The following is a 14037-nucleotide window of genomic DNA, read 5'->3' on the forward strand; positions in this document are numbered from 1 at the left end:
TATAAATATAAGAAAGAGCAAACTAATATTGATTGTTAGACAATAATTATAAGAACAGTAATTACAAATAATAGCCTCTTCCACTGTATTCGAGTTAGTGAAATAAGTAAAAGATTGATCTATAGTTAGAATTTTGATTTTTCTCGCCAATATCTTCTCGGGTGAGCTTGTCACCCAAGGGTTGCTCAATATAATTCATTTGGTTAGTGTGATTAACAAAATATTGTGTTAATCCGAAAATTTCTTTAGTGTATATTGAAATAAAGTTACTATGTTTTTTATAGTAATAAAAAAAATACAAATATTAAAATAATGAAAATATTGCACCATTATGATTAAAAAAGACAATACAATATAGCTCGACTTTATCACCCATCTTTTAATTAGCATGGCTGAGAATCCGAAAATCAAATTCAAGTGCTTTCCACTACCTATCCATTTGGATATATATTCAGACAGCACAAAATATGTCGACCCCTCTTTTTTTATTATTACAATTAAGGACACATTTCATTCAAAATAACAAAAACACCCTTCCGCGTTCCCCTTCTATAAAAGCCAGCCAAACTCACCCACCTCTCTCCAAGCCATCATTGCCACCTTCTCCACAGCAACCACAACCACAACCGTAGTTCACCGCCGCATAATATACTCTCAGTTCATACTTGTGCGAAAATATTTAGATACATAAGTCTAAAGGTTTTGAAATGGCAACCATAGGGGCATCAGCGTCGTCTCCGACATCGCCGGTGCAGAAGTCTCCATGGCATTCTCCGGTGCCGTATCTCTTCGGCGGATTGGCGGCCATGTTGGGTCTCATTGCTTTCGCTCTTCTGATCCTTGCGTGTTCCTACTGGAAACTATCTGGCCACCTCGAAAATCAAGGTGACGTTGACAGAGACCTCGAGGCTGGGGAGGCGGACGGCGGAGAAGCTAAGGCGTCATCGCCGGTTATTGAAGAGAAGTACCTGGTGATCATGGCTGGCCAAGAGAAACCCACTTTCTTGGCAACTCCCATGTCGAGTAGAGCGTCGTCTTTCGGCAGTAAGAGCAATTGCAGCACGAGCAGTGGTGAAAGTACAGTGATTTCAGAGGAAGATTATGAACAAGCAGCAGCACCAGCGGGTCAAGAACATTGAAATAATTCTTGAATATCTGGCGATTATAAGTCGGATCGAATCCTCGAACGAGTAAAACAATTTGGTTTTTTGGGGTTTGTTGATCGGAATTTGGGATGTGTAAATAATTTTTGTAGCTGCAGGAATCACGAAATGGGTAATATTATAAAGTTACTTTCGATGCATATTCTGAGACTGTTTAATTTCCTTTTGCTTTTTCCATTTAACAGATGGATGATGTTTTTGAATTGAATGTTTTTTGTTGGTTGGTTTAAAGAAATTTCTTGATCATAATTACTGAAGTTGCATGCCAGCTTATACAATTTAATTTAATAGTCAAAAATATTACTCCAAATCTTTTGTTTTTCATTTTTGCGTTTCTATATTTAGTCTTGACTTTTAAGGATACTTAATTCGTTCCATATTTTTCTTGATCAAAGACACAAATTAATGGTATACATTTGAATTAAATTGCATTTAAGAAGATTGTACATGTATTGTTTCCTCGGTTGTAGGCGTTCTGAATTCTAGAACAACAACACTCATCTTTCTCCGCAAAACGAAATTGTCTCGTATCAAAGTGCTTATAGTTTAAAGATAATTATCCCAAAGATACGACAATTTGGATCAAAAGATTGCAGCACAACAAATCTCTTGATATCGAAGAACAAATATGGGAAGAAGTTTTAAGATAGAAAGAAAGAGAGATAGCAAGATGAATGACGAGGAATCAAAATAAGAAGAAGCAGCAATGCAGATATGGAGGGATTATTTAAATTGTTACAAGCTTGTGCGAAAACTAAAGCCAAAGCACATGTTTCTTCTTTTGGGAGTATCTTTGTCCAAAATCCGATGATTAACATCAAGTGACACCATTTGGAATCCAATGAACCATGAAAAACTCCATAGACTTCAAACATTGCCACAAGCACCTAGGATCCGCTTTACGGGCACCTCATCACCTAGCCTGCTAAATTGGAGCCTTTTCCCCGGAAACAAAGGCGCCTAAGCACTTGGGCCTCGCCTATTGGGGCGTCTAAGCTCCTAGCCTGCGTTTTGGAAAAATACAGGACTCCCACGGGGCATTGTGCCCCCTTTTCAGGTCCCTCAGCGCCTCCCCTGCTGCTCGGAAATTTCTCAAACAGCTCTTAAAGTGAATTTAGGTCTCCACGAATTCATTCGAGTTTTCTTCATCTTTTAATTTTTCTTAATTTATATTCACTAAGCTTAAAACATTCCAACAATCTTTCACACGAATAAAAGTAATACATGTATGCAAAATCACTTGAAAGTTCTTGTGGACTATTATTTTATGTAGCTTGTGACTTTGAATACTCCTTGGTAAGATACTATCGATTTAATAGTTTCATAGTGATACTATGTGTTGAAATTTTCAACTATATAGGTAAACCAAGTCAACAATATTTACACAATAATAATTCTAACATATTATGTTCTCATGTTGTGTTCATTTTGACCTTGTACATATATTAGATTCATAAGTTTTTTCATCGAAGTGGTCATTACTTCGCACTTATATAGTTGATCTCCTAATTATAGTATCTTGTCATACTCTATCTTTTAGGTATAAGAATCATTAAAAGACAATTTAATCTCACCACATGTTGCATGTCTTTCCTACTTGGAAGTTATGGTAATTAGTCAGAGCAAGTTCCAAGTATTCAATATAATATTTATAACGTAATTGTCCCATTGAATCAAGGTCTTAGAATATCCAGTTCACAAGGTTGAGTTATCAGTATAAATATTTTATTTTGTAGGTTTTAAGCACATTTTTCTTAAAAACTTGCAAATTTGATCTCGATTTATTTTTTTTAATAAAAGAATCTTCTAGATTTTCTTTTGACTTCCTATATTCAACATAAATAACCTTATTTGCGATCAATTATTTTACGGTAATATGTCTTCAATGAATATATCGAGACTTACCATTGTAACTACTACTTTGTATTTTTATTATTGCTGATTGACTATCATACATAGTGAATCATAATAGAAGACACTTGTTTATTTCAACAAAGAATATCTTTTAAGAAATTTTTTAGCCATTCAAATTCTTCTCCATCTTTATCTAAAGAAATAAACTCGAATTCCATAGTGGATCGATCTATACACGTTTGCGTAGTAGATTTTCAAAACAATGCTCCTTCACTTATTGTGAACACATATCCGCTAGTGGACTTGGAGGCATTCCAGTGATACTTGCTAGGATTACTTCTGAACTTGCTTAGCTTGCTTGTTGGATTTGTAAGTTCTCGATGGGTACCATTTGTCAAGTACATTAGACTATCAATTATTCTTGCATATTCAAGTTGAGAAACAAATTCTCCTCGATTTTTGACCAAGTGTACGCCTAAGTCTATAGGTGTTCTGGTAGAAGAACTATTGAAGACATTAAATCTTTTAATAACCTTGTCTATATAGTGAGTTTGTGATATGACAATTCCATCAGATGTTCTACAGATTTTAATCCCTGATATTACCTCACATAACCACATATCTTTCATGTTAAAATGTATTTTCAACATTTTTGTAGTATCCATGATTAACTCATTATGACTTCCCATAATTAACATCATCTACATAAAGGCAAACGATTACATAAGCATTACTTGTAGCTTTGATGCAAACACACTTGTCATATTCGTTGATTTTTATACCTTTTGACAACATTGTAGTGTCGAAAATTTCACATCATTGCTTAGGTGCTCGTTTGAGTCTGTATAGTGACTTGACAAGCTTATGCATTTTTTTCTCTTTTTCGGGTGCAACAAACCTCTTGGGTTGTTCTATGTATATTTCTTCTTCTAATTTTCCGTTCAGGAAGACTGATTTTGCATCCATTTGGTGAATCTCGGTTATTCAATGAAGCAATAGCTATGAGAATACTAATGAATGTAATCCTAATAACTGAAGAATATATTTCAAAGAAATCATATCCTTCCTTTCGTTTGAATCCTTCAGCTACGAATCATGTTTTGTTTTTATCAATAGATTCATATTCTTTATATTTTATTTTAAGAATCCACTTGCATCCTCAATGTTTGCATCCCGAAAGGAAATCTACCAACTCTCAAGTATTGTTGACATAATGGAATCAATTTGTTGTTGTTAGCTTCTTTCAGAGATGAGCTTCTGGACTAGACAAAGCTTCTAGAAGGTTTCTTTTCATTATCTAACATTTTTATTACGCCTTGGTTCCTCATTGATTTGAAAGGAATCAATTGTAGACTCATTGGTTCATTTAGTTGAACCAACTTCTTTCCTTTCTTTACAAGTAAATATATTTTCTAAGAATACAATATTACTATGATTGTTCATTTTATATCAGGATTGTTGACTTGTGTACCAGGAAATGATATGCACTACTATTATATGCATATCCAACGAAAATGCAGTCAATTTTTATCGGTCCCATTTAGATTTTTTTTGGCTTAGGTACTTCTATTTTAACCAAATAACCCCCACTTTGAGGTATTTGTAAGATGGTTTACGACCTTTCAATAATTCATATGGCGTTTCATCTTTATCTTTGTGTGGTGTCTTGTTAAGAATGTGGTTGCAGAAAGGACTGCTTCATCTCACATGTTTTGGGGTAAGCCATAGTTTATTATCGACGCGTTCATCATCTCCTTAAGGGTATGATTTTTGCGTTCAACAACTCTATCGGATTGAGATGAGTATGGGGTCTTAGTTTGATATGCCAGAATTCAAGAAAAATTCTTCAAATGGAGCAACATACTCGCTTTGAAGGCTTCTAACGCTTCATCTTCGGTTTTCAGATATACATAACATAACCTTGAGCAGTCATCAATGAAAGTTAAGAAGTACTTTTTCCCACATCGACTTTGCACAAGTTTTAAATCACAAATATCTGTGTGAATTAACTCAAGTGGTGAAGTACTTATTGTTACAAATTGGAATGGTGCCTTTTCCATCTTTGCTTTTAACACAAGTCTCGCACTTGTTTTGTGGATTTCTTTTAAAAATAGATATTAGATTTAAATTCACAAGTCTTTGCAAGATGTTGAATTTAACATGCCCTATTCTTTCACATATTAAAACATTCAATTAAGTAAACATAATTAATAACTTTATTTTTCACCTCTTGGAAGAAAACATTCAGTACATTCATGTTAAAATGACAATTCTCTTGGTACTTTTGACTACGAATGCAATATTTTTGGTAATACAAACTCGTCTCATTCAAACACTAGCCTAAATTGGGACTTACACAATAGAGAGTCGAATACCAAGTTCTTACGGGTGTTTGGACATGAAACACATCCTTAAGCATCAGTTCTTTGCCATAAGTCATTTTGATCACCATCTTTCCAAGTCCTACGATATTGAAAGTTGCATAATTTCTCAAGAACAGTTTCCTTTCATTAATGGGATTATAGGACAAAACACTTCTTTTTCGGCACAGATGTGGCGAGTAGCTATGATATCTATCCATTAATCACTTGGATTATCCACTATGTTGGCTTCAAATACAACCACAGATATATTGAGCTCCGACATGTCTATCAGTACAGCCTTGTCATCAACTATATTGGCTTTCCTTCGTAGTTTCTTTTTATTGTCCCTTTTTAAATGTCTACAGTCTTTGATCTTGTGGTTTGGTTTACCACATTTTTAGCAAACTCCTTTAAACTTGTTGGCTTTCACTTGTTTGATATCATTGTATAGGTGCTTTCTCTTGTGTTTAGTGCTTGATTCTACTAGATTGGCCTTGGCCTCGGCTTCCATTCCAATTTTGAATGTCTTGACTTTGGAATTTCGGTTTTCCTCTTCGATTCAAAGTCTCACAATCAAGTCTTCAATTTTTAACTCCTTGTTCTTATGCTTGAGGTAATTCTTGCAGTATTTCCACATAAACGACAATTTCTCAATAATGGATACCACTTTAAATAGTTCATTCAATATTATTCCTTTAGCTAGTAAGTCATGAAGAATTATTTGAATCTTTTGCACTTGACTTATTATAGTTTTGGAGTCAGTCATTTTAAAATTCAAAAATTTACCAACAAAAATCTTTTTTATTCTGGTATCCTCTGTCTTGTACTTCTTTTCCAAATAATCCCACAATTCTTTGGCAGTCGTCATAGTACGGTATACATCATAAGTGTGTCATGGAGGCCATTTAGTATGTATTTCCTACACAGGAAATCACTATGGTTCCAACCATCAACAACGGTCCTTCGTTGTGTGTGCGTGTATTCATCAGTAACGACAATGGAGCCCTCTTTCAGAAATCTGGTCAGGCTGAGTGTGGTTAGATAGAAGAGCATTTTCTATTATCAATTTTTGAAATCACAATTGATGAACTTGGACGAGTTTTCACCATGAGCAGGAGCAATAGCCGTATGCATTCTGAATTCTAGAACAACAACAGTAGTAAAGGCAATAACTGAATTTTTTCCCCGCAAGAAGCAATTGTCATGTATCAAAATGCTAACAGTTTAAAGGCAGTCATCCTAAATATACAATGACTTTGATCAAACGATTGCAGCACAACAAATCTCTTGATACCAGCGAACAAATATGGTAAGAATTTGCAAGACAGAAAGAAACAGAGATAGCAATATGAATGTAGAAGAATCAAAATCAGAAGAAAAGGCAGGAATGCAAACATGGAGGGATTATTTAAATTGTTCCACCGGTTGCAATGAAACTACAAAACCTTATGCGGAAATATATAGCCAAAGGACATGTTGTTTCTTTCATATGGGTGTCTGTTGATCCAAAATCTAATGATTAATATCAAGAGACAACATTTGAAATCCAATGAATGATGAAAAACTTGTATAGGTTGTCAAATAGTGCTTCAGGTACCGAAGAACTGCTTTACGGGCGCCTCAGCGCCTTGCTTGTGAAAATTGGAGCCTTTTCCTAGAAACATAGGTGCTTCTTCAGGCGCCTAAGCACATGGCCTCTCCTGCTGAGGCTCCTAAGCACCTGGCATGTGTCCTGGAAAAATTCAGGACACTCACAAGGTGCTGAGGCTCCCCTTTCAGGCGTCTCACCTCCTCCCCTGCTGCCCGAGAATTTCCCAGGCATCTCTTAAAGCAAATGTAGGTTTCCATGAGCTTCGTTCGAGTTTTCTTCTTCTTTTCTTGTTTGCTTAATTGATGTTTACTAAGCCTAAAACATTCCATAAAAACATTAAATAAAATAAAATAAATATTCTTTTCATCCAAATATAAAGACTACATGTCCGTTTTGAATCAATCAATTATATCTAATACTACTTTCTATTTTCTTTTACCAATCTATCTCTATTAATTAAATACAATATTAGTTACTTCAAACCATATTTGTTATATACTATTAAATCACTCATTAAAAATAAAAAATCTTTGTACATCTTAATTTTTGTCAAAATACAAATATACCTATATATATTGGATATATGAAGTAATTTATTACTCTCTTTGTCCCATATATTAAGACAACTTGTATGTATTTTCACGTAGATTAAGAAACCTTTTATAAAAATGAATTTTACAAAAAAAAAAATCCTCATATTAACCCTTATATAGTGAATGTTATTGTAACTAAACGAACAAATTATAAAAAAAATTTTAAATATGGGTGATTGCTACTTTGAATGTACATCTTAATATACAAAATATATTAACAATATTCTGCTTAAACTTCTGTAATGAATATTCATTTGACACATGGGAAACAAGTTAATATAAATAACAAGAAAATTATATGATACCCCATAAGAGTCCGGGTCATGGATGACCCAAAATATTATATTGATAATCCAAATCAGAGTCAATATGCAGAGTACTTTCCTCAGAAGCCAGGCATGGTGATGCCCGGGATATTCTTTCCCAGGGTAATCAAGAGCCAGGGCTCTCGGGATACCTCGAGAAGCCACACTCGAGTGTATTAGTATAGGCTACCTTATGCTTGGAAATCATTTTTGTCAGAACAACATGGGTTTGGCGTGTCAGAGAAATCATCAGAAGCAGGGTATGGGCAGCCACCTTACCATACTTATTAGGTGGGCACTGAAAACAAGGCAATGATAAGATCCTTCTTATAAATAGCAGGTACCAATCTCATTTACGCATTCTGGAATTCTGAACTTTAACACTCACGTATATCACCACATATACAACCATTTTTACTCTTCTTCACCTGCTGACTTAAGCATCGAAGTGGTCACACCGGACACCCCTCTGGCGCCCATTCACGAGTTCATTTCATTGTCTGCAGGTTACGGTGGAAACCATAGCTCACAGATATATCACCTTTCTCAGTTTCCTAAAATATAACTCTCTCATCATCCGGTGGATTGCCCACACATTTCATACCCAGTTCACCAGGATCACATCATTGGCGCCGTCTGTGGGAAATTGACCTTAAAACGTTGATATGGCTCCTACCAGAAGAACCAATCAAGATACTTCCCGGGTTCCAGGAGATGAGACACTTGTCTCAGGACATGGTGGTCCTCCACCTACGAGACTTTCACCTGTCATTACCTTGTCCCCGGAGGAGTTTGCTCGGATTATATCAAAGGCGGTTGAGAAATCTGTAGCTCGGAGAGATCCTTCTCAGCATGCTACGCAGTTGGGAAGAGATCGGAGGAGGGAGGAAGAAGTAGGGGAGGAGGAAGAGAGGATGGAAGAAAGAGAATCTAGTACCGGGTCCAAGTCCCCGACTGTGGTGGAGGAGTTACAAGAGTTGAAACAGAAGATGAGGGTGTTGGAGGGACATATGGAGGGTAGAAGTTATTCTCGGGAGTCATTAAGGGATGCCCGTTTGCTGAGGCTATTGTCTGGGAACCTCTTCCCGGGAACTTTAAGTCTGCCAAAGTCAAAGATTATGATGGTAATGCAGACTCTGAAGAACATTTGGCCAAATTTGAAAATATGGCCATGTTGCACTGTTATGCTGACAGAATCAAATGCAAAGTGTTTTTAACAACTCTGGTTGATTCAGCACAGAGGTGTTTTGAGGGACTGGCTCCTCAAAGTATTCATTCTTTTGAGGAATTTCAAAAGGTGTTTTTACACCATTTCAGTACCAGTAAGAAGTATAAAAAGATTGCATTTAGTCTTTTTGAGGTTAAACAAAGCCTTGAGGAAAGTTTGAGGGCTTATATTCGAAGATTTAACAGGGTGACTTTGGATGTCCTTTCTTGTGCCCCTGAGAACAGCATTCACCCAGGGTTGAGGGAAGAGAATTTTTCCTGTCACTGACAAAGAAGACGCCCAAGGACTTTGAAGATTTGCTGGCCTGGGCAGAAAAGTATATTAACATGGAAGAAGCGCAGAAGCAAAAGAAGGAATCGGTAAGAAGAAAGAGAGGAGACCGGGTCTCTAAGCCCGAGGAGAGAGAATAGAGAAGGGGTAACCCGAGGCATTTTTCTCATGACGTGCCCCTGAAGATTACCCGAGACCGGGAGGTCCAAGAATGTAGCAGGTACTTGCCTCCATCTCAACAGTATACCAGGCCTGAAAAGAATGAGTTTTTCACCCTTCATAAAGTGTATTACCACAACAGAGAGGATTGCAAAACGCTAAAGAGAGATTATGCCCCACCAGCCAGCCAGGGACATAATCAACTAAGCAAGAAGCCGAGATTTCTACCTTGGGCCTCTCGGCAGCTAGGGCCCAGCGCCAGGGAAGATTCCAAGAGTTCTCAAGGGGTAAAAGTGAGTCAGAACCCGAGAGGAAGAAATCCTCACCCCTGTTCTGGGGGTGATTAAAATGATATCTGGAGGATCTATTGATGGTGATTCTAATCGGGCTCATAAGTCGAGAAAAAGAAGAGATTGTATGGAGGTGGAAGGGGTGAGGAGGAATGAGGCAGTGATTAGTTTTGGCCCGGAAGATTTGAAGGGTGTCAATCTTCCCCACAACGATGCTCTGGTAATTCAAGCTAGGGTAGCAAATTATGACATTATGAGGATTTTCGTGGACTCGGGCAGTTCTGTTAACGTTATTTTTAAGGAGGTCCTCATACAAATGGATTTGCAGAGATATCATTTGGAAGCAGTGGACACAACACTTTTTGGCTTTGCTGGCCATGCTATCTATCCAGAGGGGGAGATTATCCTACCCTTAACTTTGGGCACCCGGGAGTTGAAGAAGACGGTGATGACAACTTTCACTGTGGTGGATGCCCCGTCATCATATAACATCATCTTGGGGTGGCCAGCCATGAACGAGCTAAGGGCTGTAGCATCTACCTACCACCAAAAGATTTTCCCGGTGGGAAGTCAAGTGGGTGAAGTCCGGGGAGATCAACCTTCTTCCTGGAAGTGTTATGTAGAAGCTATCAGGGTGGACCAGAAGAGGGCGAGGAAGGAAGGGAAGAAAGTCCAGAGTTGTGGGGAGATGGAGAAGGGAGAAGTACAATTTGTGGCAGATGAAGAGCAAGAGGTGGTGGAGATCGGGCAAGGCAAGGAGATCCGGGTGGCTCAAGACCTTGATTTATCCACCCGAGTAAGTCTAATAAATTGTTTAAAAACTAATCTTAATGTTTTTGCCTGGTCCCAGCAGGAGTGGATAGGGATCTCACCCCTGATAGCGGAGCATCAATTGAACATCCTCTCAGGATCTCAATCTGTGAAGCAAAAGAAGAAACACTTTGGTCCTGAAAAAGACAAAGTGATTGATGAACATGTTAGAGATTTGCTGAAAGCCGGCCACATTCGAGAAATACAATTTTATACATGGCTCTCAAATGTGGTGCTAGTACTAAAGTCTACCGGAAAGTGGAGAATGTGTGTTGACTTCAGGGATCTTAACAAAGCTTGCCCCAAGGATCATTATCCTTTGCTCAGAATTGATTAATTGGTGGATTCCACCTCCGGATATGAACTGCTTATTTTCATGGATGCTTACCAAGGATATCAAAAAATCCCCCTAGCTAAAAAAGATCAAGACAAGGCCAGCTTCATCATCTCAGGAGGTACATTCTGCTATATTGTCATGTCTTTCGGATTGAAGAATGTCGGGGCCACCTATTAGCGTCTTATGAACAAAGTGTTCGAGAAGTAGTTGGACAGGAATGTAGAGTGTATGTGGATGATATCTTTGGGAAGTCCAAGGAGGTTTCTGATTTCATTTTTGATTTAGATGAGACTTTTGCCACTCTTATGGAGTATGGGATTAAGCTCAAGCCGGCCAAGTGTATCTTTGGCGTGAAGAGTGGCAAATTTTTGGGTTTTGTGGTTACTGATCGAGGGATCGAGGTGAATCAAGAGAAAGTCAAGTCGGTGTTAAACATGCCATCTCCTCTCTCTCTCCTACAACTTCAGAAGCTGGCCGGGAGAATTGCTTCTCTTTCTCGGTTCTTATCCCAGTCAGCACATCGAAGTTATCTATTTTTTAAGGTCCTGCCGAAGGCACATCAGTTTGGATGGGATGAGAAATGTGAACAGGCCTTCCGAGATCTTAAGAGCCATTTAGCAGAGCTTCTTGTCCTAGTAAAGCCAGAGCCCGGGGAGAAATTATTTGTTTATCTATCCACTACAGAGTATGCTGTCAGCTCAGTACTGATAAATAAAGAAGGCTCTGATCAGAAGCCTTTTTATTATGTCAGTCATGCTCTGAGAAGCCCTGAGCTCCGATGCAGTGAGGTGGAAAAGATAGTCTAGCTTTGATCATGATGGCCCGGAAGCTGCGACCTTATTTTCTGTCGCATCAAATCATTGTGCTTACTAATAGTCCTCTCGGGAGGATTATGACGCATTCTGAAGTATCTGGACGGATGATCAAGTGGACAGTAGAGTTGGGTAAATATGATATTGAGTAAAGGCTGGTGTGTTGTCGTTGAGCCACCAAACTTAAATTCTAACTTTCTAAGTAAAATGAGTGTAATGGTGAGTAGGGTCGAATCCATAGGGAATGAGAGAAGATTTCTTTCGAGGAAAAATAAATAACAAGGGAGTATTGTTGGATAAGAACAAAATCAAATATTAAAACTAAAATTAGAAAGCAATAAAAAATAATAAATCTAAACAAGAATTAAATTATTAAACTCTGATTCAAGGGGATTTTCACTATTTAATTATGTCGTTGTTCATCGGCTAACATATTATTTATTCATGCAATTACAAGTAATTAACCTTAGAATTATATGGATAACCACTAAAATCCTTGTTTTTTTTTCTAATTTAATTGACCAAACCTAGAATCTAGTCAAAACTTATCAATAACTAACTTGGCACCATAGCTGTAAGGCCCTGTAATTAATTATCCTTTAATTTGGAACCATGAATCGCCACTTTTGATGCTCGTTTCAGCCCAAATCGAGGCCTGTTCGTAGCTGCTGATGTTGGCTCGGTTTAGGTGAGATTTAAGTTTAGTTCCTTGGAGTTTTGTTGTGTGTTGGAGTGGGTTTTAAGCCCTGTGATTTCCCTGTAACTCCAGCTTGTTTTCTAAATTTTTTTAGCTCATGAACAGTAACTCCGACGAGTTTCTGGTGGGTTACCGCCTCGAGACCGCTAGCGACTAGAGTAAACTTCGACCTTGTGAGTTCCTAATCCGAAATTTCAGTTTTAAGCGTGATAGTAGGTTGCCGAAATTTGGATTCTTACCCGTTTCATTTTAAATTGTTTTTGTCATTCGAATAGCGTTATATTGACGGAATAATCGGATAATTGTTGTAGGTTCAATCATTGGAATTCTTCGAGGTATAATTCGGCGAGCCTATTAATTATGTCGAATCGTTTTGTGTGATATTGAAAGATATTATAATATGGTTGTTATCGTTGGATTTAATATAAGGATTATCGAGTTGATAAGGGTTGTAATGTAAATAATGATGAGTTGTCGAATTATTCGGCTTATTTTATTATTTTAGGTTGAGAGAGTTCAGTTGATCGTTCTTGAAGATCATTTTCGTGGTATAGGTATGTTACAGCTCGGTAAAACATACGTCGGTAAAACATAAATCATGTTTGATTGTCATTCTGTGTTGTACTGATCGTGTTTATGATTTGTTGACTGTTGTAAGTTGTTAAATGTTTTCGTTGTATTATATGTTTATTATTGTGACATATTATTGGCATTTAACATAGGGCATATTGTTATGACAATCATGTTGAGCCCTATCATTCTTGTTCGCCTGTTGTTGATATCCATTGTTATCTGGCACTGTTGTTTATCTCGGGATCATAATGTGGCTGATAGGCCTATACACATGAGACCGTAGATGTGATTGAACAATCCCATGGTTAGTGCAGCCTTTTGAGGTGAGCACTGGGATTTTGTCATTTAGTTCGTTCTGTTGTGCCATCGTGTTATACCGTATCAGCTGTGTGAGGCCGAGTCAGGGGTGTTATTCAGCACAGCTTGGCATACCTCGCATACTTGGCAGGGCGGTTTAGCTGCATGACGATGTAGCTCCCTTGTGTTGTTGCTCGATCATTATTCCAGTTGTTATCGTACCGTTTGTTGGCTCATGTTATCCCGATTATTCGTTGAGCCTTTCATACATTGCATATTACATTTTATTTTATGATTATGCATGATTTATGATTATTGTTGTTATTGTTGAACTGTTTCATACAAGAATCCTAACCTTAGTTGTTTTCTGGGGGGGCTGCTGTGGTTGCTATTGGGCACCATGGTAGATTTCTCGAGTCGTTTTGCAGAATCAGGCCGAGGTTCTGCCAGTGGAGCTCGGGATTGAGGTTGGATTGCTTGGTTCTGTTAATTGGAGTCTCCCGGTTAGTATATATGTATGTCTTGAGTTTGTTTCAGTCTTGTATTGTAGTTTATTTTCCGGAGAGATGCCCCATGTATTGGTAGTGGTATTTGGTTGTTTTTGCGATGTTCTGAGTCGACTCTATGATATTTATGATCTGGTGAGTATTTTGTAAGTTTTAAATTCTGTTTAGTCCTGGCCAGTGCGACTATAG

The 14037-nt window shown here is 37.7% G+C and overlaps 2 protein-coding genes and 1 long non-coding RNA gene across 3 annotated transcripts; all 3 read left to right on the forward strand.

Moving 5' to 3' along the window:
• The first annotated feature begins 707 nt into the window (after positions 1–707).
• LOC140991264 (protein GLUTAMINE DUMPER 3-like) lies at positions 708–1139 on the forward strand. The gene has a single exon (XM_073461196.1). The coding sequence runs from the start codon at positions 708–710 to the stop codon at positions 1137–1139; it is 432 nt and encodes a 143-aa protein (XP_073317297.1).
• An 8735-nt stretch (positions 1140–9874) lies between these two features.
• Positions 9875–11769, forward strand: LOC140991265 (uncharacterized). The gene is made up of 3 exons (XM_073461197.1): positions 9875–10612; positions 10667–10814; positions 11120–11769. The coding sequence occupies exons 1-3, from the start codon at positions 9875–9877 to the stop codon at positions 11767–11769; spliced, it is 1536 nt and encodes a 511-aa protein (XP_073317298.1).
• Positions 11770–12384: 615 nt separating this feature from the next.
• Positions 12385–14037, forward strand: LOC140991788 (uncharacterized). The gene is made up of 3 exons (XR_012177952.1): positions 12385–12645; positions 12784–13026; positions 13750–14037. It is a non-coding gene; the product is annotated as an uncharacterized lncRNA (long non-coding RNA).

The sequence above is a fragment of the Primulina huaijiensis genome, chromosome 13 (genome assembly GCF_012295235.1).
Source record: "Primulina huaijiensis isolate GDHJ02 chromosome 13, ASM1229523v2, whole genome shotgun sequence".
Classification (NCBI taxonomy): Eukaryota; Viridiplantae; Streptophyta; class Magnoliopsida; order Lamiales; family Gesneriaceae; genus Primulina; species Primulina huaijiensis.